The sequence below is a fragment of the Pseudorasbora parva genome, chromosome 3 (genome assembly GCF_024679245.1).
Source record: "Pseudorasbora parva isolate DD20220531a chromosome 3, ASM2467924v1, whole genome shotgun sequence".
In the NCBI taxonomy this organism is placed as follows: domain Eukaryota; kingdom Metazoa; phylum Chordata; class Actinopteri; order Cypriniformes; family Gobionidae; genus Pseudorasbora; species Pseudorasbora parva.
In genome coordinates, this window is record NC_090174.1 from 60,946,959 (window position 1) to 60,974,851 (window position 27,893).

General features: G+C 39.2%; 1 protein-coding gene across 4 annotated transcripts in view; it reads right to left on the reverse strand.

The window, feature by feature from the left end:
• Positions 1 to 27,893, reverse strand: part of mtmr4 (myotubularin related protein 4) — a 133,017-nt gene that overhangs the window by 85,567 nt on the left and 19,557 nt on the right. For 2 of the 4 annotated variants that reach the window (XM_067439695.1, XM_067439694.1), the window contains exon 1: positions 911 to 1,131. In XM_067439695.1, the coding sequence (XP_067295796.1) occupies positions 911 to 955 (45 nt within the window). In that variant the 5' untranslated portion in view covers positions 956 to 1,131. Of the gene's footprint in view, positions 1 to 910; positions 1,132 to 19,741; positions 19,834 to 25,038; positions 25,137 to 27,893 lie in introns of those variants that run through there. The other 2 variants (XM_067439697.1, XM_067439696.1) reach the window with 2 other exon arrangements.

Genomic DNA, 27,893 nt, shown 5'->3' on the forward strand with positions numbered 1-27,893 from the left:
AGGAGTACAGGAAGCGATCCATCAAGAAGAGGCAACGAAAACGCAAAAAGTGTCTCAAATACCAAGATTTGTACACCACTCAGAGTAGCAAAAACCAGAAAAGGGGAGAGAGGTTTTTTTTTTTTAAATGTAAGATTAAGTGCTCATGGAAGAGATGAGTTTTTACCTTTTGAATGAAGCAAGTGATTCTGTCGTATTATTATTATTATACTGCATACAAATAATATAATATATAATTAATAAATCAAATATAATAATATAAAATGTAATATTCTAAATAACTAAATTATAATATTCTCTTCATTATTAAACTAAATATGATTATATTGAATATAAATATGACTAAATATGAATATTATTATTATTATTATATTACATAAATATAATAATATAAAAATAATATAATATCACTACTATTATTATTATTAATTATTATATTATTATTATTATTAGTAGTAGTAGTAGTATTAAACGAAATAATAATAATGAATACATTCTATTATAAAATATTTTATTATTATTATTATTAACAAGATATATTACGCTTGCATTGTTTTAAATTTACTACTACTACTTAATTATAATTTTTAACAACTACTATTATTATTAATTATTATAATAATAATAATAAACAAATATAATAATTTCTCATTAATGGTATGCCATTTTTTTCAAACGATTAGACCTATAAAGATAAAGCCTCCATATATATTCTTCATATGCATTCTAATGTGTTATATCTTCTGAACTCTCTCTCTCTCTCTCTCTCTCACCCTCTTCACTTGTTTTCTCTGCACATCTGTAATTCGCACACATCTGTTTGTGACGGTCACATGCTGTCAATCACTTCACCACAGCTGCAGCACACACACACACACACACACGCACACACACACACAGCATCACTTACGAAGCAGTTGAGCATTGAGCAGGAGACGCGGTTGGTCCGGCTCATGGCGCGGGGAGGGAGGGCGCGGTTGCCCAGGAGACACGCACTCGGATGAGAAACGGCACAAAACCAGCCGGCAAAACCATCCTTCCCTCGGCGGAGACCAGCGTGTGTCTCTCTCACACACACACACACACACCCTGATCAGAAGATTCACAATGTCCACACGTACAATGTCCACACGTCCAATGTCCACACGCCAGAGGCTCCTGTTGCTCAGCTGACCAGAATATTCCAGAATAGTTGTTAGTGAAAATCAGGACAAGAGAGGAGACGGTACACCGGCGAGATCACAGACGAAGAGAGCGAGAGAGAGAATTAGAAAGGGTATTGCCTGATGCTAAGCTCCGCCCTGTGCACTGCATCCCCCTCACGTGCACGCTCTCTCTCTCTCCCTTTCTCTCTCTCTGTGTTCACCCTTCACCGAGATCTCATCCGTGCCAGCGTGCAACCTCAGCAAGATGGCAGCGCAGCAGATCTTCGAGCATTCGTGCTCAAAAAACACACCCGGACAATGTTTCCTCAGAGTTCAGTCTAACGACTGACTTCAGGAGACGAGACAAACCGAGGACATAAAGAATAACAGCTCTGGGTGTGTTCATGTGCCAATGTGTGGTTCAATACACACACTTTGACATTATAGAGTTTTTTTAAAAAATAATAGGTATATATTTCAAATAGGATTCTTATATTTTGATAAGTGTCATTTAATAAATAAAATAATAATAGAACGATAGATAAAACTATGAAATGATAGACAGAACGAACGATAGACAAAAGGATAAAAATGAAATGATAGACAGAGGGATAAAACGATAGAACGATAGACAGAGGGATTAAATGATAGACAGAATAATAGAACCATAGTCAGAATGATAAAACTATATAGACAAATGATAGACAGAGATAAAAATAACGATATAATGATAGACAGAAGAAACAATAGACAGATAAATAGATAGAATGATAGAGAAACAACAACAGATAGAACAATACAATGTGCTGTTAAATACACAGAGTTGATTAAATAATTTGTTTTAGATTTTAGATGTTTTATATAATATTTATATATCATAAACAAGATTATATTTTGATGTGATTTTTTTATATTAATATTCATTTTAATATTAGGAAATAACATTTTTAATATTATAAAAAAAAATATATGGTTTTAATTTTTTATAATAATTTTAATATTAATCTTATTTTATATCATTTAATTCATAAAAAATATATTAAACATTACATTTATATTTATGCTTTTGACAGATGCTTTTCTCTGCTCTGCATTTCTCATGAGTTCCCTGAGAATCAAACCCATGACCTTGGCCCTGTCAGCACCATGCTTTTAAAGTTTAAGCTAGTATTTATATAATAATATTTAAAATAATATTTTTTAATTTTTTTTAACTGGACCTGCAACTACGTTTGGTCATCATTTACTCACTCATGTCGTTCCAAACCTGTCTGTCTTTCTTCTGTTGAACACAAGATGATATGTTGAAGAATGCGGGTAGTATTTTCTGTCTTAGCATGGAAGTCAACTGTTGTCATCTCTAAGATGTCTTCAAGAAACTCGTACAGGTTTGGAACAACATGAGGGTGAGTAGAGTAAATGACAGATGAATGTGGGTGACCGGTCCCTTTAAAGGGATAGTTCACTTTAAAATGTAAATTCTGTCATCCTTTACTCACCCTCATGTTGTTTCAAACCTGTATGAACTTCTTTCATACAGGTCTTTCTTCTTTCTTCAGCTGAACACAAGGGAAGATATTTTGAAGAATGTCAGTAACCAATCAGTTAACTGGAGCCATTGACTTTAGTAGGAAAAAAAAAATACTATGGAAGTCAATGGCTCCAGTTAACTGATTGGTTACTGACATTCTTCAAAATATCTTCCCTTGTGTTCAGCTGAAGAAAGAAGAAAGACCTGTATGAAAGAAGTTCATACAGGTTTGAAACAACATGAGGGAGAGTAAAGGATGACAGAATTTTCATTTTTAAGTGAACTATCCCTTTAAGAGTCCCAGCCCTTGCACACACACCATAAAATATCACCAGCATCACAAATCACGTGCTCATCAAGTTCACTCATCCTTCATTGTCAGGTTTATCTCTCGGTCCGCGGCGATACTGTGCTGCATGGCTGCAGCGGGGGGGGGGGGGGGGGAGACGCATCAGTGAGCAGTCACGATGAGCGAGAGACACCTAGAGAGAGAGAGAGAGAGAGAGAGAGAGAGAGAGAGAGAGAGAGAGAGAGAGAGAGAGAGAGAGGGGGGGGAGGGAGCGAGAGAGAGCGCGCGAGAGAGAGAGAGGGGGAGCGAGCGAGCGAGCGAGCGAGCGAGAGAGAGAGAGAGAGAGAGAGAACACAGCGGCTCCAGTGACACAGCATTCTTCAGCATCTCCCCCTCCCTCCTTCCCTCCGTCTCCATTGTAACATGCTGAGGGAGACTCGCTCCGCACTTTCCCAGCATGCATCGCTGTCGGCAATAAAAGGACATGCAGTCCAAACGCTCAGAGCGTGACGAACGTGCCACGACGTGTTGTTCCCAAGGGTCACTTCCTACCATGCAGAACATTATGTCCACGTCTTTTTATTAAATAAAATATTAGACTCAGAATTTCAAATCATTAGTTATTTTTCTAACTAACAAACACCTTTAAGTCTACATTTGTTTTAAAAAATAATACAAGTTCTTTTCTAACTTTAAGTCAACAAAAGGGTGAATAATAAATCAATATCCCACTTTTAAAGCTCGTCTTCAACACAGGCAATCTCTGCTGTCGTGACCGAGATGAAGAGCACCGGCGCATGACAATGAATGATTTAAGCTCTTTAGGATATGAAGTCACGACTCTACCACGTGACACACAATTACAGATACACATGACCCTCTAACTGTGCAATACACATATACAGGTGCTGGTCATGTAATTAAAATATCATCAAAAAGTTGATTTATTTCACTAATTCCAACAAAAATTGAAACTTGTATATTATATTAATTCATTACACACAGACTGATATATTTCAAATGTTTATTTCTTTTAAGATAAATGTTAATAAAGTTTGTTTTATAAGGGTATATTAAAAGCTCCAAAAAAAACAATAATCAAGTCAGTGATTTTTCACCCCAGACAGATGCAGTTGTAACCTACATATTTAATTTTTGGATTTGACGTTTGTGCAAAAACTATTTTTTTAGAGCTCCAAGAGGTTCAACCCAGCGCTCAGGTAGAGTTAAATAGTCCGTAATAGGTGCTCTTGGAAGAAGGAAAAGTCCAATGACAAACTCTAAACTTTGTGTGGCCTTCAGATGAGCTCAAGAACAGTTGTAGAGAGCTTCATGGAATGGGTTTCTATGGCCGAGCAGCTCATCCAAGCCTTACATCACCAAGAGCAATGCAAAGCGTGGGATGCAGTGGAGTAAAGCAGCCGCCACTGGACTCTAGAGCAGTGAGACGTGTTCTCTGAGCGACCAATCACGCTTCTCTTTCTGAAAGAGACGAGATCCCATAGACGAGTCTGGGTTTGGCGGTTGCCAGGAGAACGGTACTTGCCTTACTTCATTGTTCCAGTGTAAGTGTAAAGTTTGGTGGAGGGGGGATTATGGTTTTGTTTTGTGTTGTTTTTTTTTTTTGGGGGGGGGGGGGGGGTAGGTTGGGCTTGGCCCCTTTTTTCCAGTGAAATGAACTCAATGCTTCAGCGTTCCAAGATATTTTGGACAATTTCATGCTCCCAACTTTGTGGGAACAGTTTGGGGACGGCCCCTTCCTGTTCCAACATGACTGCGCACCAGTGCACAAAGCGTCGGTCCATAAAGACATGGATGAGCGAGTTTGGTGCAGAGGACCTTGACAAGCTCCTGACGTCAACCCGTCAGAACACCTTTGGGATAAATTAGAGCGGAGACTGCGAGCCAGGGGGAGAAAGAGAGAGAAAACTGGTAGAGCTGATGGAGTTCATTAGTGTGTGAATCGTGGGACGTGGCCTTTTGACTCCATGACACTTATTTTTAGGAAAATTGGACACCCTGTCACAAACAAACTGACCTTTCCGCACAACACACATACCGCACATCTCACACACACACGTTGTTACCCTGTAATCTGACATGCACGTAACACACGACAGAGGGGCTTAAAGAAGGAAAACCTACAAAAACACCAACAATCATAATTGCATGATCCATCAGAGTATTAGTCTGAAGACAATCAGTCAATGTACAACATTAAACACAAATAACCATTCAGACTAGTGATAGATAGAACGATAATATGTCAGATAGAAGAACAGAACGACAGATAGACCAGCATTAGATAGACCAATAAAAAGACAGATCGAATGACGAGAGAGAAAACTGGTAGAGCACAAGTGTGTGAATCACTGCGACATGGCCTTCTGACTCCATGACACTTATTTTTAGGGAAGTTGAACGCACCCTCACAGACAAAATGAGGGCTTTCAGCACAACACACACCTCACGTCTCACACACACACACACACACACACACACACACAGTTCCCCTATAACCTGACGTGCACATGAAGGAAAATCTACACCACCACCAACAACTGACTCGTAATTGCATCGATCCATCAGAGCATTAGACTGAAGTAAACAGAAGTAAACTAATAGATAGAACGACAAAAAAGATAGATAAAACACCCGACTGACAGAGCAATAAAATGGCCAATAGAACGACCAACCAACTGACTGAACAAAAACAATAGATCGACCGACAGACAGAACGATAAAATGACCAACAGAAGGACTAATAGAACAACTGATAGGTAGAACGAAACATACAAGGAATGACGATTGAACAACCGACAGAGCGATAGAATGACCAATAGAACGGCAGATAGAACGACTAATAGAACAACAGAACAACCAATAGAACGACTGATAGATAGAACGAAAGATACATGGAACGACCGATAGATTAAAACTAAACTACCGATAGAACGAACAACAGACGGACTGTTCAACCGACTGAACGACCGGCCAATAGATAAAACGATAGAAGGCTTGATAGACAGAACAATAGAATGACAGAAAAAGAACGAGCGACAGACCGATATCAGGCCACAGTTCGGTCATGGAACTTTTAACTGAAACCTGGCGAGAGAGCGAAAGATTCATACACATCCATGTTTACAGGTTTCACTTGAATGGGGTACTTCAGCGCTGGGAAGATGAATCTGTATTTAAACTGGGTCATTAATGTAGTAGAAATGTGAAATTATTTTTGAATTTGGTGCCTTCTAGACTGAGAAAAGACAGAAAATGTATTTTTGTCTCATGGGGATGAATGACTACAATTCCCAGAATGCTTCGCTGCCCTGTGAGGCCATTCCCAAAGCCACCACTACTGGATTACATCACTTTCCCACCGCGACCGAGTTCATTTTCATAAAATCAGTTCAGTTAGAGAACAGACACTACAATTAAAAGCTGAAAGTGTCTGTTCAATATATTGTGATTTAGCCGCTGAGGAAGTGTCACAAACGCAGCAGGAGTCAGATTACACGCATCGTGATGAGCTGAAGGAGCTCTCGTGATGAGAGCTGAGGTTAACGCGTCCGCGCTCGCGGCAGTTCAGGCCTTTGGAAGATCAACTTTCATAGGAATTAACTTGAGAAGATAAAATACTCACTTTGCTCCGCCAGCCGCACCGTTTCCATGAACGCCTGAGCCGAGCTGAGCTGTGAGTGTGATCTCCACCGCCCACGAGCGAGTTGAAAACCTGCGGAAATAGCTCCCTCTGCTGGCTGTAGTCTTTAGCGTCTGCCCAAACATATTACCGATGACGGAAATCGACGATATTTGCGTCACCGGAGTAATTTTTCTAGAAATAAAATGCATAAATCTCTCGTCTCAGGGAGATACGAGAGGGGGGAGCACGATCATTCGAATATACTCCAGGGTTTCTACTGATAGAAAGCCATATGCTAATCGCTGAAGTAACCCTTTAATGTGTTTGTCTGAAGCTCCCGGGGCCATAAAACAGCTCAGCCGGTGTTTTACCACTGAAACTGTACCCAGCTACGCTGTAATGCACGTTTCCATTCAGAGGAAACGCACACACACATTTGTTTCACTATATTAGTGAGGACATTACATAGACTTCCATTAATTTTATGTCAGGTTAATGATATTTTTTTATCCCCTATCCCTGCCCAAGCATATGCAGAACGATAGATTTGAACAAAAACATGTTTTGGCCGATTCATACGCCTTTTTAACCAGTGAGGACCAGTCAAATGTCCTCACTAGTGAGTTGTTTTCATATTTTACTATATAAATGAAGACATTTGTGCCCTCACAAGTATAGCCTTACAAGAAACACACAGGTGAGCTCAGAGGGTGACATCATGCGTGTTCAGCCCCACCTGTGTGGACAACACACAGGTAAAAGATCCTTTTTGTCATCTTACCACACAATACCCTGCTGGAGAAAGCCTCGGTCAAACGGACATGAACTCAATACCGACGCGTTATTTCACGACTCAATGTGAGTGAAAGGAGACGACATACTTCAACAGGATAAGAGTGTGTGTATCAATTGTGTTTTTCAGGTGTATGAAGACAGACACACCTCAGCTCACCTCTCAATGAGGGCTTCATCACTACCAGCTCAAATACACTCTAAAAAAATTCTGGGTAAAAAACAACCCAATGTTGGGTCAAATTTGGACTAACCCAGCAATTGGGTTGTTTTAACCCAGCGATTGGGTTGTCTTAAAGCTACACTGCATACCTTTTTTAGTTTATTCTTAGCTAAAAACACTTTGTTCTTTCAAAAAAAGTGCTCATTAATGTATATTTACTTCTTTCAAGTAATAAAGTATTCTCATAAGTTTATAATATGCCATTGAAAACACATACGGGTGAGGGGTTCGAATACCGGTCGCCATGTTGCCCCTCCATCTTTAAAGTACATTAGCCAAAGAGGGACATACACGTAAATTGAAGCTTCGCCTTTTGAGTTTTAACACTCGATGGCACCGTGTCGAATGTGAAGAGGGGGATTGCCGTGTTAATCTTGGACTAAATCGGCCACCGTAGGAGTTAAAACGAAATCAGAATTGAGAGGAACAGAAACTATTATTCACTGGATGGTCGTATAGCTTTACACCGCTAGATGGGGGAAAATATCACACACTGTAGCTTTAAGCAAATATTTAACCCAACTGCAGGCTTAAAACAACCCAATCACTGGGTTAGTCCATATTTGGCCCAACATTGGGTTAAAACAACCCAAAAAAATTTAGAGTGTAAGAACGGAAACATGTGAACCATATTTACTGCAATCCATTTCCTCAACAGAAAAATGCTCGTGAGAATTATGTACAAATGCTCTACAAATAAAAAAATAAGACTGTGATATTGAAGAAAAATGCAGTAGTTTGTAAAAATCTATTTAAATGATAATAAAAAAAAATATTTAAAACTGAGAATGATACCATTTATGTATTTCACATTCTTTCTGGGAAAAGAAAGCATTGCTACAACTTCTGAAAGTGACCCGCAGTGATTTAGCAGAAATGTATGTCATAAATCTGATAACAATTTTAACATTAATGTGAACAAACAAAAAATTGAATGCCAAAATTTAAATGTCAAAAACTCTTTGCTTGGCTTGGTAGGCTAATATAGTAATAGCAAACTGAACATCAAGAACATCCAGGTAAACAAAGACTCCTGAACTAGGGGATGGCAATTATTTTCGTTATTTTAATTCATCTTTGTTATTAAAAATATGAACTAAAAACAGTGGTCTTCTCTTCACATTAATTAAATATACACTGACAAACAAAGGTTATTTCAGCCAAGAGCACTTTTTTATGTACATTTGTGATGTTTCAATATATTGCACAGCCCTAAAAACAACTACATAAATATCATGAGCTAATTAACCAAACGGAGTCTCAAGAGAACAGACAACAAGAAAAACAGCCCAAATGATCACATTCAGAACATCTTCACAGGAACACAATGGAAACAGAGCGTTGATCGTCTCCATTTTGTTTTGTTTTTTGAAGAAGTATTGACCGTCTCCATGACCAGAATGTAGAACCGGCGTCAGGCCCGGGTTTCCCATCTGCATCGCACCGGTTCTGGTCCCATCCCAGTCAGACAACATGAACGTTTCTATAGGTGTTTGTGAGCAGCTCTTGGCACAGGCTCTGGATGGGCCGCAGTGCACTCTTAAACCTAGAGCTTTACACCCGGGCTTGAGGAAAACGAGGCACAGGCCGAGCTTTGTTTACGGAGCGCACTAAGTGTTTAATGAGCGCCGAGGGGACGCCACACCGTAATGGAAAACCACACTACAGCCACGGCTTTACACTTCACTACTCACTGCAACTGAGAATAGAGCTCAAATCAGGAGCTCAACAAAACATCCTCAACAAGTCTGAACTGCTGACAATGAGCATTTATCAGGAAAAACGGAATATTATATCAGCAGAAAAAAATCAGTTTGAAACGTATATGCACTATTTTTTATTTTTGTTATTGCGCATTTACACAGCAAAAATGTAATGTTCTTCCTCAGCATTTTCATCTCATTTTCCAGAAGAAAAATTCGAAAGATTGTTAAAATAAAGACATTAAAGCCAATTCAAAAAATCTTCATATCCCATTGACATTTTTTCTTGTTTAGCATCAACTTTTTTTAAAATTTTGTTTAGCATAAACTGCATCTCAAGTAAATGTATCTTGATTTAAGGATGTTTAGATATTTGTACTAGAAAATAAGGTTGATACAGAGGAACATGTTAATTTTTTGCTGTACATGCAACATTGCTTATTTAAGACCTTTTTCTGCATCCTTCCCTCAGGTCATTATGACCCGAAACTCATTTTTATTTTAAAGGGGTGGCTTCATGCGATTTTCACTTTTTTAACTTTAGTTAGTGTGTAATGTCGCTGCTTGAGCATAAACAGTCTCTGCAAAGTTACAGCGCTGAAAGTTCAATGCAAACGGAGATATTGTCTTCTAAAGTTACGGCAGTTTATTGCCTACAAAGATGGCCGGTTTGGACTACAACGAGCTTCTTCCTGGGTTGGTGACATCATAAACCCTCACTAGTCTCCGCAGATGTAACTTGTAACTTCTGCCCGTAATGGGAAGGGGCGTGGCCTTAACCTGTGCTTGGCACTTCAGCCAATAAAAATACAGGAAACTACATTTGGCCATCTGACCAATCTAAGACCATTGTGTTTTTCAGATGGATGGGCTTCATAGAAGCAGGAAGCAAACGAGCCGTTCAAAGGACAGACAGCGGTGTGGAATAAAGGGAGAATAGAAGAAAAATACGGCGTTTAAAAAAAAAAAAGAAGTATTAAGACGTTATACTGCGCCCCATAAACACAACCAAACCTAGAAAAAAAAAAACACGGAACCACCCCTTTAAAATTGAGTGTTCATCTGAGTGGACCAAGACTATAGGACTTTTGTCAGACTTGAACCACAAATACACACCCAAAAAAATATTGCCTGGATTCGAGAAGTTGTGGTTAAATTAAAAAAAAAAAAAAATTAAATATTAAATAAATACTTCTCTCACGGGTCAATTTGACCCTCATAGGAATGAATGGAATGCGAGGAATGCTTCAGTACACAGGAAAAACAAAAAATGCTGAAAGTTTACCAAAATAATTATTTTATGTCTGAATGCAAACTGATGGGAACTGACTTTAGGACCCAGTGGAATAGTTCATCCGCTCCATTAAGAGCTATAAGCCCATGAAATATTTTATATTATTATGTTTCCACAAGAGGTCGGCAAAGACACCCACTGTAAGATATTTTAAGCTGAATTAAAAAGCTTATAGATTTATAGATATAGAATTAAATTTAAGTTAAAATAATGTGTTTAAATTATTATTAATTTATAAAAGCTAGTAATTTAAAAGGTAAATAAATTAAATCTCCCAAAAAAATGCATTTTTAAAAAATAGGGGGGAATATAATATTAAATAAGCAGGAGGGGAAAAATCAAGTATAATTTTATTTCGACCCACAAGGGAAGGATGAGGGTTAAGGCCTTGACTTGTAGTAAGGCAAATAAGAATTTGACCCAAAGAAAGTTTAGTTTGAGGATATCATACAAAAAAAGTAGCCCTAAAATAACTCTTGCTCATGGAGTGAGATGATTGAACTCAAACTGGAAAGCAAATTTGCATCGAAAGGGTATCTAATAAAACTCCAAATAATGTGGAGCAGAAGCATCAGTCAGCGTTTAAGAGCAGACGTGTGCGGCATCAGCATTCCTGATGTTTCTTACAGTGTTCGAACTATACCATGGCCTTTGGGTGAGCCCACTTTGGGTCGGGTTAGGTTTGTGTTAAGGGGCGTGCTGTGCCCGCCTCAAAAGAGGACTAACAAAGAGGCAACAGCTCAGTATATGCACTACTTGCTTTATGCAATCCCTATAGGGTAAATCACTATTTTGCCTATTATAGCACTTTTTTGACACAAATTGATAGGTCAAACAGCACAAATAGTCTCCCACAAATAGTCTATAAACCAACAGGCTGTCTTTGAGTTTAAGGCGATTAAGGGTGCGTTCACACTGGTCATGTTTGGTTGGATTAAAACGAACCCTGGTGCGATTGCTCGTTTAGTGCGGTTCATTTGAACACATGTGAATGCTGCCATCCGAACCCTGGAGCGCACCAAACAAGCGGACCGAGAGCGCTAAAAAGAGGAATCTCGGTCCGCTTCCAAACCAACTCTGGTGCGGTTCGACTGATATATGAACGCAACACGGACCAAAGACATGTAAACGGACCAAAAACAGGACGTGATGTCACATGATGCGACGCGGAGTCAGCTGATTTGACGGCGCGGAAAGATCGGTGTATCAAAATGAGTAACGTTAACGTTAGAGGGCAAACGTAGAGGAAGAGCCTCATCAATATTTGGTCAGACGAGCATGTTTTGAAGATGCTAGAAGAAACGCACAAAAAGCAGACCTGGCTCTTCTCATCAGAGGACCTGTTGCCCATTAGTCGGTACAGACGACAGAGCGGCCGTCTCTTTTCTGCACAACGGAGGAAATCCTGGAGCTGTTTTGAATGTTTTGAACATTTTATGAGCTCTTCATGAGTTCTCAGCGGGTAAAAATAATGCCATATGTAGACGCATAAAATGATGGCGTTTAATCAGCACACGGTATTGTTTTGAGTGTTCGGTAAGCAGCTCCTACGTCATATAAGCCGACCAATCAGGTTGTGAGCGTCTCCCTGAGCCTTTGGTTCGGTAACTTTAGGTTCGCTGTTAAAAATGCCAGTGTGAACGCTAAGCGGACCAGGACTATATGTTCTGTTTTTGTTTTTTGGTCCGGACCAAACGAACCAAACTAACCGAACTACAAGTGTGAACTAAGTTACTCATCACGCAGACCTATCCACAACTTTCCCGAACTCTGACCTTTCCCCTAATCGCTATGGCAACATAGAACACGCCGGTAACGAACTTCCGGTTTACATTAGTCTGTACTGTTATCAGCTAAACACTTGGTTGTATTATCAGGATTCAGGAGTAGACTTTTACAACAACGCTTCAGGCAAAATGATCACATGTCCCAGATGGTCGCATGGATCTGACTATCTTGCTAATATCTGTAGCACTAAGCGGTTCACCTGCGTTATGCGGTGCACACATTTTGCCACTGTGTGGTAGGCCAGCTTGGCTGTTCCTATGATCCACGCAAGAGTTACCTTCCGTCAATGCGCCTGTAAATCGATTTTATTTTATTATAAATAAAGGTTTATTTGTTTATAGTTATTTATTTTGTTAGATATTTCCACTTTGCGGGAGTCACGCAAAATAATTTTATTTTCCCGCGCCTCGCACACAATGTCCCTGAACTAGGGAGCTCAATCGGCTCCCTAGTTCAGTTGTCAGGGCACTGATCAGGGAGTCAGCCCATTGACTTATGTCCTGATCAGTGCCCTGACTAGTGGACTAGGGAGCCGATTGAGACGCAGGGAATATCTTGCCGCCCGCATCCGCATTCACCCATCAAATATTATCCCGCGCCGCACTCGGTTGTGCTGGGTCCCGCGGGAGTGCAGGTCTAGATATTTGGAAGGTAACGTTAGGCTGAGAGCGGTCTTGATACACATTAAATCTGTAAATTATTGAAACCAATAAACATAGCCCTTGCAAAAAATTATACAGTTGTACTGCAGTATTTTAAATAGGTTAAACTAATATATAAACTCAATAATTAAATTTACAGCAATTAACAGTTAATTTTTATTACAATATATATTTAAATTAATTGAAGTTCATGCATCTATTTTCATGTTGATTAAAAAAAAAAGTCTACTGACAATGTCTGACATGATTTCAACAATTACAAATATTAAAATATAAATATTACTTCTACATCACAATTCTTGAGTTTATTTGAAGCTCGTTGGGCATTGAATGGAGTGCGTATGGTGCTAGCAACATGTCAAACGGGTCCGTTTATGTTGCATGGTTTATGGAAGCAAATAGGTTTCTGAGGTGAGAGACCCAGGCGCTCAGCGCTCATCAACCCCAGCGAGAGCAGCCTTAACTCGGCTAGTCCTTCTGACGACTGCCGCTGCCTGGCAGAAGCCCCTCCCATGACGCAAATTCACGTCTGTTGTGTAGTGAATGAAGCGAATGGAGTCAAAATGTTCACGCGTCCATGTTCGCGCGAATAGCGCTATTTATTCGCGTCACTCGCGTCTGGTGTGAACGCTGCATAACTGTTATGTATGCAAAACCGGAACTGAGATACCGTCAACCGGAAGTATCGAGTGTCATGGCGACGCCCACTAAGACTCGCAGGAAAGTTGTGGAAAATAACAACAACACAGGCACAAAAACATCATTGATGATGAAATAAAGCCTTACCTTAAAACCAAAGTTAATTAAACTGCCTTGTTTTCTTTTTGCCATGGCTATGATGCTATATGAATTTCCGAATGGATTTCACGGACGCATGCACATCAATGGCCGCGTACGTTATATTTTTTCTATGAATATTTGAGTTAAATATGTACTAATCATGAGTGGAATTTGCACCGCAGCGCCCCCACACGTTGAGGCTCATGACAAGATTAGCTTGTATAGTTATTTTTATTGAAAGGAATTGTTTAAATCTTCGTCATGCATGAATGAATAGTATTTTTGCAGTTTTACACATGATAATCCAAGATGATCACATTACACAAAACTGAAAATATTGAACATTTCAGGGGAGCCCTTGTCTTATTAAGGGGAGCCGAGCGTCCCTTAACCTCCCTTGTAGTTCGCACCCTGGTTTCTTACACGCAACATAGAAAGATCTTTCCAACATCTGTTCACTCCTGCATGGGAGTTTACAGGGAAAGTCCACTCTAGAAGAGCAGAAAGTGAAAACCAGGAAGAGAAAGGAACGCATGGCATCATGGTGGTTGATTAATCAAAGAACACAAAAATCTGCACACTGCTATTAATCAATAAATCAATTTTTATTTTAACTTAAACTAAAAAAATGTATTACTTAAATTAACTTTTTATAGCACTTTTAGAATGACGATTGTTTCAAAGCAGCTTCACAGTGCTTAACAGGACAACATTGCAACAAAAATGTATTTAAAAAGGACAATGTTTCGACCCAAAGGGTCTTCGTCAGGCTTTGGGTCGAAACCAAGCGGCAACCTCCCGCGATCTCTGTTGAAGCCAAAACGGAAGTAATGTAAACTGCAATTCCTCGACTGGCCACTGTGGACAGGCTCCAGAAGGAGCAGAAGCTCATTGAGCCCCATGTTAAAATGCCAAACATTACAGCAGAAAAAAAACATGTTTACAGCCTGGTACTAGACATGTGCCGATTTTCGATAATGCGATTTATCACGATAATGAATATGCACGATATTGTTATCGTGGGCACTTTAAAATATCGTAAATAATAATTTATTAACAATATATAATTTTTTTTATAATGCACTCAAGAATACTTTGCCCATCAACCGTATAAATGCTCAACACCGCTGTATTCTGCGTCAAAGGGACACGCCCTCAGATATCAACAAGCCCAACGTGCGTTTGCACATGACTGAACCGGTGAAGGAGACGCGCTGCTGAAGTGCCGCTCAGTGACAGCAGAGGGCGCTGATGAACTGCAGAATGAAGCCGGTTACCCCGGAAACCAGCAAACAAACAAAAAAACGCGTGTAGTTTTTAAAACAGCCATTCGTTTTTGTAATCTCAATGTTGTTCATCACAACACCAAATACTTAATACTTAAAGACTTAATAGGCTATTTATTTTCAATTTTAAACATTTTTATGTTTTAATCTAGACTACAACCCTAATAATTAGAACTGTTCTGATTATTTGTTATTGTTCAGTATAACTTTGAGATACGACTTCATTAGTTAACATGTTAATTCCTTATTACCAAACTGACAATGAAAAATACTTAGAAATTAACATAGAATTATTAATTCTTTATTAGTTACTTTTTAATAACATTAAAATCAAAATCAAAATAACATTTTTAATGGACCTAAGATAAAACTAACATTGATCAGTATTTCTTAACTAACATTAACAAAAACATTATACTTTCTGTATCAAATGTAGCTATTGCTCAATCTTAGTTAATGCATTAAATAATGAGACCTTATTGTAATTTGTAAGCCTACCTGTTGTTCTTTATAGCCTAATTCTTTTGCACTTTAATCTGTTTGAAAATTTTACTTTTACAGCTCTGAAAAAAATCAAGAGACCACTTAACATTGATTTCTCAATGAGGGGTCTCTTAATTTTTTTTTTTTCCAGAGCTGTATATATTTTTGGTGCACTATTGTATTTAAACATTCAGTTATTTTGGTTCTTACAAAAATAGTTCTTAAAGCTGTTATGCTATGGCAACACTTTTTTTTGCAACTTATTTAAATATTGTGATAATATCGTATATCGTGATAAAACTTCATCAATTAATCGCAACATGAAAAATTGATATCGGCACATGCCTACCTGGTACAAATTGTGGTTTTGGTCTATACGGCTAATTTTGACCTTCATGATGACTGTGAGGGGGGTGAATTTTTTTATAACTCATTCGTTTACATTATATAAAGCCTTAAATTTCTGCATAATTAAGGGAAGTGGTTACTTTGTGTTACTTTGGGAAGTGACAGGTGGATAGCCATTTATCCGTCGTCTATAGTCATTGCGTCACCTAAGCTCCGCCCACATCCCGCCCTTTTGCCCATTTTGTTATTCGGGAGTGACGCGCGATGACTTGCTCGCAAAATGGCAACGCCCAGCTCGCCCCTACTTTAAGCTTCAGAACGATTTATCTGAATCCTATTGGTAACTTCACGGACACTACGTCCATATTGTTTTACAGTCTATGGTTGAAATATTGTCCTTTTTAAATACATTTCTGGGAGCAGCAATAGCAGTGTGCAGATTTTTGTTTACTTTGATTTTTGCTCTATTGAATCTAGCACCTGCAAACGTTTTACTGGATGTGCGCACAATTGTTTCTTTTTATCATGGTGGTTATTAACACGGGGTCAACATGCAATCTAAAGACAGGAAACGCATCAGTCTTCACTCGGCTCTGATCTGCTGATAAAGGAAGGGTTGTTTCGTAAAGGTGACAGATGTTTTGGCTTGCACTTACAGCCGGAGAGCATTTCTCTGTGTGCACCGAGCCGAAGAGCAGCGTTCCCATCTGCAGAGACCACAGCGCCCAAAGCATGCACCACACAGGATGGATTATTGGATTTGAAACACATAAAACGCATCTAACCAACTAAACCACAGGTTTATCCTCAGGTGACCCTTGGATATTTCCAACAGCTCACAAAAACAGTCCCAAAATGACATATTAATCGGAGTGACATACACAAACTCATGGGCGTCGGAAGCAAATAAAAAGTCGTGGGTCCTCTCTCAGATTTTTTATTTTTTTTACTGGTGTAACGTTAGATGCCATATTTAATTAAATACAAATATACCGCCGTTTACTAAATGATTGATTGTGCCAGACTAAGCTACAGAAATCACCGAGTTATTAACCGTGGCTATGGTGTAGTGTTAAGAGACGCATGTCATCAAGTTGACGCTAATCGATCAGAGGTTCGAATCCGCCTTTTGCACACTCGCTCTACTCCCTTTTCCCATCAGATCGAAAGGCGTTTATTTTCAATAAAAATGAAGAAAATATTATAAAAGTGGAAGTGTCTAACGTGTTTAATAATAAGTGTTTCTCGGTTAGGGGTATGTATCCGGTTGTTAAGGCTGACAACGTCCCGCGGCAGCGCTTCCGGGTCTTATACCACAAGAAAAACTACAAACGGTGCTAATATAGACACACAATGTGGTGTAATACTACAAAAAAATTATAATCATAACTTTTTTCTCCATACCAAAATTCCAGATGGCCAGACAGTGATTCATCTTTTATAAATCGTGAAAATAATAATGCCTGTAACGCTTTGTTTGATGTTTAATATGAAAAAAATAGCGCTCATAAACGGGCGCCAATGGCATTCTCAAGTGAAACGAGTTGAGGCTTGGACCCAGAAACCAGGGTTGCCAGGTTTTCGCAACAAAACCAGCCCAATGGCCAATCAAAAATAGCCCAAAAGTAGCCCAATGGCCAATCCAACTAGCCCAAAACTAGCCCAATACCAAAAAAATCAATATAAAACACTCCAATACACATTTTATGGTAGTGTTATGCACTACACACCATACTAAAAGATAATTGTATAAGTATAAGTAAGTAACTGTATAAGTAAATGTAAACAGTCTATTTTCATAAATAAAATCATCTTACCTTAAGATTGACAGCTGATGAACGTAATGATGAGCTGATGAGCTTAAAAACGTAATGGATGCGGGCGGGAAAATGCAGAATTACAACTCCAGTGGAAGTGAACCACAAACTTGTGAAATTCATTTCAAATTAAAAATAATGTAAAATAAACATTGCAAGATATTCCTCATTAAAGGGGGGGGGGGGGGGGGTGAAATGCTGTTTCATGCATACTGAGCTTTTTACACTGTTAAAGACTTGGAAATACACTGTTAAAGACTTGTCATACACAGAAGAATTTTCAGAAAATTCTTCTGTGTATGACATTTATTTTTTAAATTATTCTTTACCAGCAACAACCCTGGAGAGCACGCATTCGGTTACCATGGAAACGAAAACAGCCGGTGCGCGCCGCAGCACACACACACACACTAGCGGACCCAGCAGTGCCACCGTACCTCACAAAGTGTGCGCTTATCAGCACAGTTATGCTGATACGATATTGCTTATGTCATCATCCTAGAATCCTTGTTATAATTGGTGGAATATGAATTGGCTAAAGTAAAATATTTATTTCAACAGAACCATTTCAGCTAAATATAACTGATGCAATATGTTAAACCTTTAACCCGCGGAATAAAAAAATCAACCCGCGGCAAGTGGTTAAAAGTAGCCCAATTCCGCGGGAAAACCGCGGACTTGGCAACACTGCCAGAAACGGCGTTCCTTACGTCACGACTTATAAAGCGGATAAACAGACATGTGCTGAATTAGAGACGATAAAAGTGGGTGGGTCCAATATCATTGGTCTTAAAAAGTGGGTGGGTCCAATGTCATTGGTCTTAAAAAGTGGGTGGGTCCAATGTCATTGGTCTTAAAAAGTGGGTGGGTCCAAAGTCATTGGTCTTAAAGTGGGTGGGTCCAATATCATTGGTCTTAAAAAGTGGGTGGGTCCAATGTCATTGGTCTTAAAAAGTGGGTGGGTCCAATGTCATTGGTCTTAAAAAGTGGGTGGGTCCAATGTCATTGGTCTTAAAAAGTGGGTGTGTCCAATGTCATTGGTCTTAAAAAGTGGGTGGGTCCAATGTCATTGGTCTTAAAAAGTGGGTGGGTCCAAAGTCATTGGTCTTAAAGTGGGTGGGTCCAATGTCATTGGTCTTAAAAAGTGGGTGGGTCCAATGTCATTGGTCTTAAAAAGTGGGTGGGTCCAATGTCATTGGTCTTAAAAAGTGGGTGGGTCCAATGTCATTGGTCTTAAAAAGTGGGTGGGTCCAATGTCATTGGTCTTAAAAAGTGGGTGGGTCCAATGTCATTGGTCTTAAAAAGTGGGTGGGTCCAATGTCATTGGTCTTAAAAAGTGGGTGGGTCCAATGTCATTGGTCTTAAAAAGTGGGTGGGTCCAATGTCATTGGTCTTAAAGTGGGTGGGTCCAATGTCATTGGTCTTAAAAAGTGGGTGGGTCCAATGTCATTGGTCTTAAAAAGTGGGTGGGTCCAATGTCATTGGTCTTAAAAAGTGGGTGGGTCCAATGTCATTGGTCTTAAAAAGTGGGTGGGTCCAATGTCATTGGTCTTAAAAAGTGGGTGGGTCCAATGTCATTGGTCTTAAAAAGTGGGTGGGTCCAATGTCATTGGTCTTAAAAAGTGGGTGGGTCCAATGTCATTGGTCTTAAAGTGGGTGGGTCCAATGTCATTGGTCTTAAAAAGTGGGTGGGTCCAATGTCATTGGTCTTAAAAAGTGGGTGGGTCCAATGTCATTGGTCTTAAAAAGTGGGTGGGTCCAATATCATTGGTCTTAAAAAGTGGGTGGGTCCAATGTCATTGGTCTTAAAAAGTGGGTGGGTCCAATGTCATTGGTCTTAAAAAGTGGGTGGGTCCAATGTCATTGGTCTTAAAAAGTGGGTGGGTCTTGTCCCACACACACACAATGGTTCCTACGCCCATTCTCAAACTACATGAAGGACACATCCACTCACCATGTTCTCAGCAGGTGTGCTCGCCTTTATTCTTGACTGCTTTCCGCCAGCTCTCCTCGCACCTCACAGCGACAGCTCACGAGACACTCGGTCTGAAAGACAGAAGAGCAGAGGTCAGGGGTCAGAGTAGGGCTGTGAGATTGAAGAAAAATGCTAGCCTGGATGCCAGCCGAATTTAGCCCCGCCCACAACATTTTTAGGTCGGGAACTCGATCCGTAGAGGAGTTATTATGCTCGATCAGAAACCGTTCGGACCAATCACATTATGGGGCGATGATTGACAGATTATCACCAGAAACTTAATCAGCCACGTCATCAAAGTGCGCTTGGGTTGATTTGGTTTACATTTACATTTATGCATTTGGCAGACGCTTTTATTTAAAGCGACTTACATTGTATTCAAGTTACACATTTTACATTATTGTCAATTCTTGGTTTCCCTGGGAATCGAACCCATTACCTTGGCGTTGCTAGCGCCACGCCACACGCTACTGCTTGAGCTACAGGAAAGCCCTATACGATACGATATGCGATACGATATTGCAATTTGTGTGTAAAATCTATTTAAATTATATTTAAAAATAAAAATAAAACTGAGAATGAAACCATTTGTGTTTAACATGCTTTCTGGGAAAAGAAAGCATCGCTGCAACCAGTCGTTCACTTTTCGTTTGTGTGTGTGTGTGTGTGTGTGTGTGTGTGTGTGTGTGTGTGTGTGTGTGTGTGTGTGTGTGTGTGTGTGTGTGTGTGTGTGTGTGTGTGTGTGTGTGTGTGTGTGTGTGTGTGTGTGTGTGTGTGTGTGTGTGTGTGTGTGTGTGAGACAGCACTAGACTGCAGGTTATTGTTTTTTGCAAATTATTGCTTTTAATAACTCTTTAACATCAAGCTTGTCCCTCTGCTCTATGCATCGACCTACAACTTACACTTTTCACAATGTTGAAGTAGCCTATTAAAATCATTCAGATATTGCATGCATATTGCGATATTTCGATAATTTCCATATATTGCACAGTCCTAGGTCAGAGGGGGCACATCAAGAGGAAGTAGGCACTGACCCCTGACCCGCTAAACACACGAGAGGTCAAATCCGGTTTGCCCAAAGATCTTCAATGTGATCATCATTACTCCATGAGTCACATGATCACTAATCACTCATATGAGGATTTAAAAATATTTTAACTGATGAGTATATACACTTTATTTAACATTTAACATAACACTGACATTTAAAAAAAGAAAAGTTGAGCTTGAAAGTACACACAGAAAAATAGGGTGTCAAAATTGAACCTTTAGGGGCACAACAGCTTGTCGCTGGGGCAGTACCCTTAAAAGTAGGGGTGTTCGGTACGCGGTACGCATTATGTACCGAACGGTACTCGGACTAAATAATTAGATTTGGAAAAATAAAAAAGTGTGTGAAATATAATAACATGCGTTCAACAATAACCAAAACGACATAACAGGCAATGCCCCTGACACCGCCGAAGTGAAAAAAAATATATATATATGTTTTAGGCTGCTCAGTCAGGTGTTCGCTTACTCAGTAGGCTACGCGCTGAATGCTCGTGGCAAAATGGATATTGCGTTTAACAGACCAGAAATAGAAGATCCTCCAATAACCAACAGGTCTGGTGTTTGGGTGAACTTTGGATTCTTTGTAAGCTATGATGGTGTTGGCAAGAGTGATGGATAAAAAAAACAACGGTATGTCGCTTTTGCTACATGATGGTACAGCAGCGGGAATAATTAATGCCATGTCAACTCATTTACGCCGACAACAAGATGATAAAAAGGAGAAACAGCCACAAACTATCCCCGCAGCATTAAGACAGACATTTCCAACTTATTCAAATGGCAAAAGACATCACCGCGACGAGTGGCCCATTTATAGCCGCGGATATGAGACCTTACGCCCGTTTCACACAAACTCCGTCTGCAGTGCGTAGTCTATGCAGTGCGTATTTTTTCCGTACCCATGTTAACGGTTGCGGACTACAAACGCAACATATGTGAAAGCACAACAGGGTGTGCGGCTCCTGCACCGCATACGCAGCGCAAAACGCACCGCATACGGAGTTTTAAGAACATGCTTAAAGTAATTGAGCCCCGTTACAATGTTCCTTCACGAGCCCATTTCAGCCAGTAATTCCTGCTTTGTCCCAAAAAACAAAAGCACAAACAGAGAACCAATTGGCCAAAGCAACAGCGGTTGCTCTGACAACAGGCTGGATGTCAAGGGCTACACAAAGCTACCTGACTGTAACGGCACATTACATTACCGATGAATGGGAGCTGAACAGCCACGTTCTTCAGACGCGCCCCCTTGAGAGTCACACAAGTGAGGATTTGGGGGATGACAGAAGCAGTAGTGTGTGAAAAAAGTGTGGAGCGAGCTAATGTAAAGAGTTAATGTCTTATTCCTGTAACTACATAGAAGATGGGTAAAGTATAACTCCGTCATTGTTCAATGTAAAAAAAAAATCCATACTTTGTTTGTTTTATTAAAAAAATAATTAAAAAAGGTAATTTATCTGCTAATTTTTTCTTTTTGCTGTATCTAAAACATACCGAACCGAACCGTGAATTTTGTGAACCGTTACACCCCTACTTAAAAGGACATCTTTGTATCTTTTTTACTCCTAAAAGGTGCATATTAGTACCTTTGAGTACAAATGCGTACCTTAAGGTGCTACTAATAACCTTTTTGTGGTAAAAATGGTACAAAGTTGTCCTTTTAAGGGTCCTGCCCCAGCGCTGCCCCAGCGACAAGCTGTTGTGCCCCTAAAGGTACAATTTGAACACCCTATTTTTCTGTGTGTATGTAGTTTTGCGCATCTCTAGTATTATGTGCATGCGTCTCGTTTCTTATTCTTGGTTAGAACAGTGTTGTATAATAAATAATCTTAGTGTTCAGTTCTGCTCCGCATCGATCGAATGTCTTTCTCAAGCCTTCCTCAGGAATGTTCAGCATTTGCCCTTTTCCTGCTCAGGGTCCAAATACTTGCAGAATTCGATAGAAAATGTTGAGTCTAAGACAAACAGCAAACAGGCCTGAACACGCACATATAGGAAAAGACACACACACACACACACACGCACACACACTTTATCAGGGCAGCAAACTCTGCAGTCTGTCACTGTCATGTGCTCTAAACACTCCACAGACACACACACACACACACACAAACGTGTGCAAAGACAGTTTAATCATCTAGAGTAAAGCAGCAGCTGCCAATGTGTGTGAATGTGTCTGCGAGTGCAAGTGTGAGTGTGCGTGTTTTTGTGCATGCAAGTGTGTGTGTGTCTGTGTGAACAAGTCTGTCTGTTTGTGTGCGTGTCTATTACTGTCTAAGTGTGTGTTCGTGTCTGTGTGAGTATTTGTGTGAACAAGTGTCTGTCTGTTTGTGTGCGTGTCTACTGTCTAAGTGTGTCCGTGTCTGTGGGTGTGCGAGTGTTTGTGTGTACGAGTGTCTGTCTGTTTGTGTGAGTGTGTGCATGTGTCTAAGTGTGTGTTTGAGTGTTTTTGTTCAAGTGTCTGTCTGTGTGTATGTCTCTACTACTGTCTAAGTGTGTGTTCGTGTCTGTGGGTGTGTGTGTTTGTGTATACAAGTGTCTGTCTGTTTGTGTGAGTGTGTATGTTTGTATGAGTGTGTGCACGTGTCTAAGCGTGTGTTTGTGTGAGTGTATTTCTGTGTAAATGTCTAAGCGTATGTTTGTGTGAGCGTGTTCCTGTCTGTGGGTGGGTGTGTCTGTCTCTATGTGTGCGTGTTTGTGTGAGTGTGTGTTTGTAAGTGTGCGTTTGTGAGAGTGTATTTGTGTGTTCGTGTCCGTGTGTGTGTGTGTGTGAGAGCGAGTGTGTGCCTGTTTGTGTGAGGTATGTGAGCATTTTTGTGTCTGTAAGTGTCTGTTTGTCCAAGTGTGTCTGTTTGTGGCTACGTGTGTTTATGAGTGTGTTTGTGGGAGTGTGTGTGAATGTGAGTGTGTGTGTGAATGTGTGCGTGTACACACCCATGGGAACGCACGCTGCGTTGAGTTGCTCACCCGCTGACACGACCTTGATCTCTGGCTCCAAGCGGACTAATAGGATGAGCTTTGATTTACAAGAAAAGGAAAGTAAAAACTCCACAGGTGCCAGAGCTCATGGAACACACACACACACACACACACACACACACACGCACGGATTCTGTGTTTCCTTCCAAAAAGACCAAATCCACTAGAAATAATAAAAATGCCAATAAAGTAATTTAAATCTTGAGCTGATGAATATAGGTGTCATGGAGTAGCATTATTGCTACACTGGAAAATATATATATATATATATTGTTTTTTGTTGGTTTAACTTAAAAAAGTAAGTAACCTGGTTGCCTTAAATTGAGTTTATTGAAATTAAAAGTTTGAGTTAATACAATGAAGGAAATTTGTTTAATAAATAGAAACTCAAAATATTATTGTATCTGAACCACATAAAAAATTTGATAAATCATGAAAATAGCACAATTTGGCATGTTTCACTGCGTCATCAGAAATAAAACACACAATTACCCAATATGCTTACCAAATCTTTCAATAATATTTTAATAAAGGTTGTCGAATCTCAAAAAAATGTTCATTGTATTAACTCAATTTTAATTTCAATGAACTCAAAATTAAGGCAACCAGGTTACGTCATTTCTAAATATTTTTTTTTACAGTGTATGTATAATGTCCAGCTATTTTTGCAAAAGAAAAAAATTAAAGATTTTAATTCTTATTTATTTGTGAAAGACAACAATAACATGTAAATAAAATTGGCATATGTAGTATCCAGTGCTATAACATTTTTTTATTTTTATCATGGGAGGCAGGGTGCACAGTAGAAAAGTTGTCATGCCAAAAAACTAACAGTCTCCAACATGACAGCTCTGCTCCAATGCGAGAGGGCAGCCTTTACACACAGTGCTCCAGATTCATTTCAACACACCCTCTGATTTAAACTCCTGCAAACACACACACACACACACACACACTCAGCACAAACTCTTACGAGACCCGTCATTGACACTTTTTCATCTTATTGCGTTTAAAAAAAAAGAAGAGTTGAACTGCGCGACACTGTATCATTGAACACTGATACATTGTATCAGCCGCTGAACGTTCTAAAGTTCAGAACGCGCTACGGTGAAACGCTGTATCAGTCGCGTGAACGTTCTAGACTTTAGAACACTGAAACAAGCGCAACATTCCACTCGCGCGCAACAGCGTGTCCGTCAATAAAAAGCTCGAGACAAGAGAAAAGAAGTTGAGCTCCCTCTTACCTGAACGCGTCTCTGTGCGTGGACACACACTCGCGTAGACTTCATGCCACGGTCACGCCTACACACACACACACACACACACACACACACACAGGGCGGAGATTCAGGCGTGTAGTACGTGACAGCGCTGTTCTTGCGTATCTCAGCACATGCACAGCAGGCGAGTTTACGTACCTCTGTGCCATAAACAAACTCTGAAGGCATGTGTGTGTTCTGCCGCGTGCGCGCGCATATAGGAGAACACACGTCCATAAGCGCGCGCGCTGCGTTTCGTTTTGCATGCTACGCCCCCAGGAGTCCCTCCCCGGACCCCTCCCGAGACCCCGCTCCCGTCCTGGGATGAACTGGCTAAAACTGGAAGAGGAAGTCATTTAAGTCGAGTTTAGCTCGGTTTAATGACTGCAGGGTTTCTATAGGCGACAGCCCAGCAGCAAACGCTCATTTAATAAAATAAAAATAATTAATAAAAATAATATTATATATATATATATATATATATATATACATACATACATACATACATACAAAAAAATTCTGAGTAAAAAACAACCCAATGTTTGGTCGTTTTAAGTAAATATTTAACCCAACCACAGGGAAAAAAAACAATTGCTGGGTTAGTCCATATTTGACCCAACATTGGGTTAAAACAACCCAGCATTTATATGTATAGCCTATATAAAAGATAACATTTTGTAAAATATTTTTACAGTTTAAAATAATGGTTTTCTATTTTAATATGCTTTAAAATATAATTTATTCATCTGATGCAAAGTTGATTTTCCAGCATCATTACTCCGGCCGTCACAATCTTTTTAGAAATCATAATGTGCTGATTTTTAAAGTTAAAAAGAACTTCATTTATTTTCCAAATAAAATCTTTACTATCAATTTTTATGAAACATCCTCGCTGAATAAAAGTATTACTCTCTCTTTCTTTCAAAAAAGAAAAACAATGAATGAGTGACCCCAAACTTTTAAACGGTAGTGTATATTGTTACACAAAAGATTCATATTTTAAATAAATGCCGTCCTTTAACTTTGTTATTCATTTCATTCAAGAATCCTGAAAAAGCAGCACACCTGTTATTATTTATGATTATGAGAGTGATTAGTGAAGGATCATGTGACACTGACGACTGCAGTAATGATGATAAATTCAGCTTTGATCACAGGAATAAACTATTCTAAAGTATATTAAAATAAAAAAAACATTATTTTAAATTGTAATATTTCCAAATTTTTAACCGGTATATAATGGTTTTTAAAAATGTATATTAATTTGCAATTATGACTTTATAATGATAGAAAAAAAAACATCTTTATAATGTAAAAACTGCAAATCGAGTAACCAGCATAACAGATTATGATTTATACATACACGTTACCAATATAGAAGATTTTTCCTTTATTATGCAAATTGGCACAAAAAAACCCCAATAAATTAAAAGCACTTTTGTCTTGGGATTGCAAGCCAAAAACTGTCGTTATTTCAATCCTTTCCAAGCCGAAATCTTTATGTAACAGACTAAAATTTATGAATCAGTGATAATATGAGCATAATTGTTCCATTTCAGTGTTTATGGCACTTGTTTATCAGTTTTAAACTTCCCCGTGCTTTCCAAAGCCTCCAGACACGCCTCCTCTAAACACAGCACCAAACGCCTTTTATGGAAGTCACACACACACACACACACACCGACTAAACGCTTCACACCTGACGTCTCACCTGTGATATGTGATGGAGGAACTGAAAGGAAAGTGAAACTTTTCCCATTTTCTCTGTTTACGTTCATCACAAATTCTCTAAAACTTCCCACAAGTTTCCACGGCACGGAACTATTATATTGTGCCATTATTGCACAGGTTTCCCCACTGACAGGGTTTTCTACATTTGATTTTAAGCAATTAATGGAAACCTCCCATCGCAGGAACACACGTGAGTCGATGCCAAACGCTTCCAGAACAGCAAAGCCTTCGAGTAAATGGACAGATCCGCATTCCCACAGCCGCACCCACTGTGGCGGCACACGGGTCCAAACACGCCTGGCCTTATCTGACTCGACAGAGCTCAACACACAGCAGGGAAATCATGAACCCAAACATTACCCATGCATTTCACAAATCATCCAACAGCTCAAGTGATCGCTCAATTAATAGACAAATGCAATTGAATACCAAGAGTTATGGTCATCTATGGACCTTCCTTTTAATGCCATAGATCCTTAAATGTGACATAGCCAAAAATAGCCCAAATATCCCAAAAATATTAAGCGATTAAATATATACAGACCCATTTTGTGTGAGAAAAAAATGAAATGCAAAAGTATAAAGACAACATGCCGTTTCCAAATCCAATAATCAGCTCTGTATTATCGTACTATAGCCAAACTGTAAATATACAGTATTATATTTATATATATACTTTTCAGGGCTTGACATTAAGCATGTTCATGTGACATCAAATCGTTCATTCACTTGTCCGAGTAAAAAATTTGCTTGTCTGAAAAAAAGTTTGATTTTTATTTTAAAAAATTGTGTGTGTGTTGTAAATATAATTTATTCTGAAGCAATATTCTTACCAATCTTCAATCAGCTTTTGACATATTGAAATCTGCATATTTGTGATATATATAAGGGCATTTCCGCCTAGTCTTATTAAATATAGGCTATGCTTCAAGTTTAATTTTATATTATTAAATTTGATCAACACATTAAATTAAAATAAGACACTATAAGGGCTGTTGCCAATCAAATTAAATAATTTACACTGAAAAATATCAACTGCGTTAAATAATGTTTAGAGATTTGTAGTTTTGAATAGACAAAAAAGAAATGTTGGAAACAAATGTTTAAAC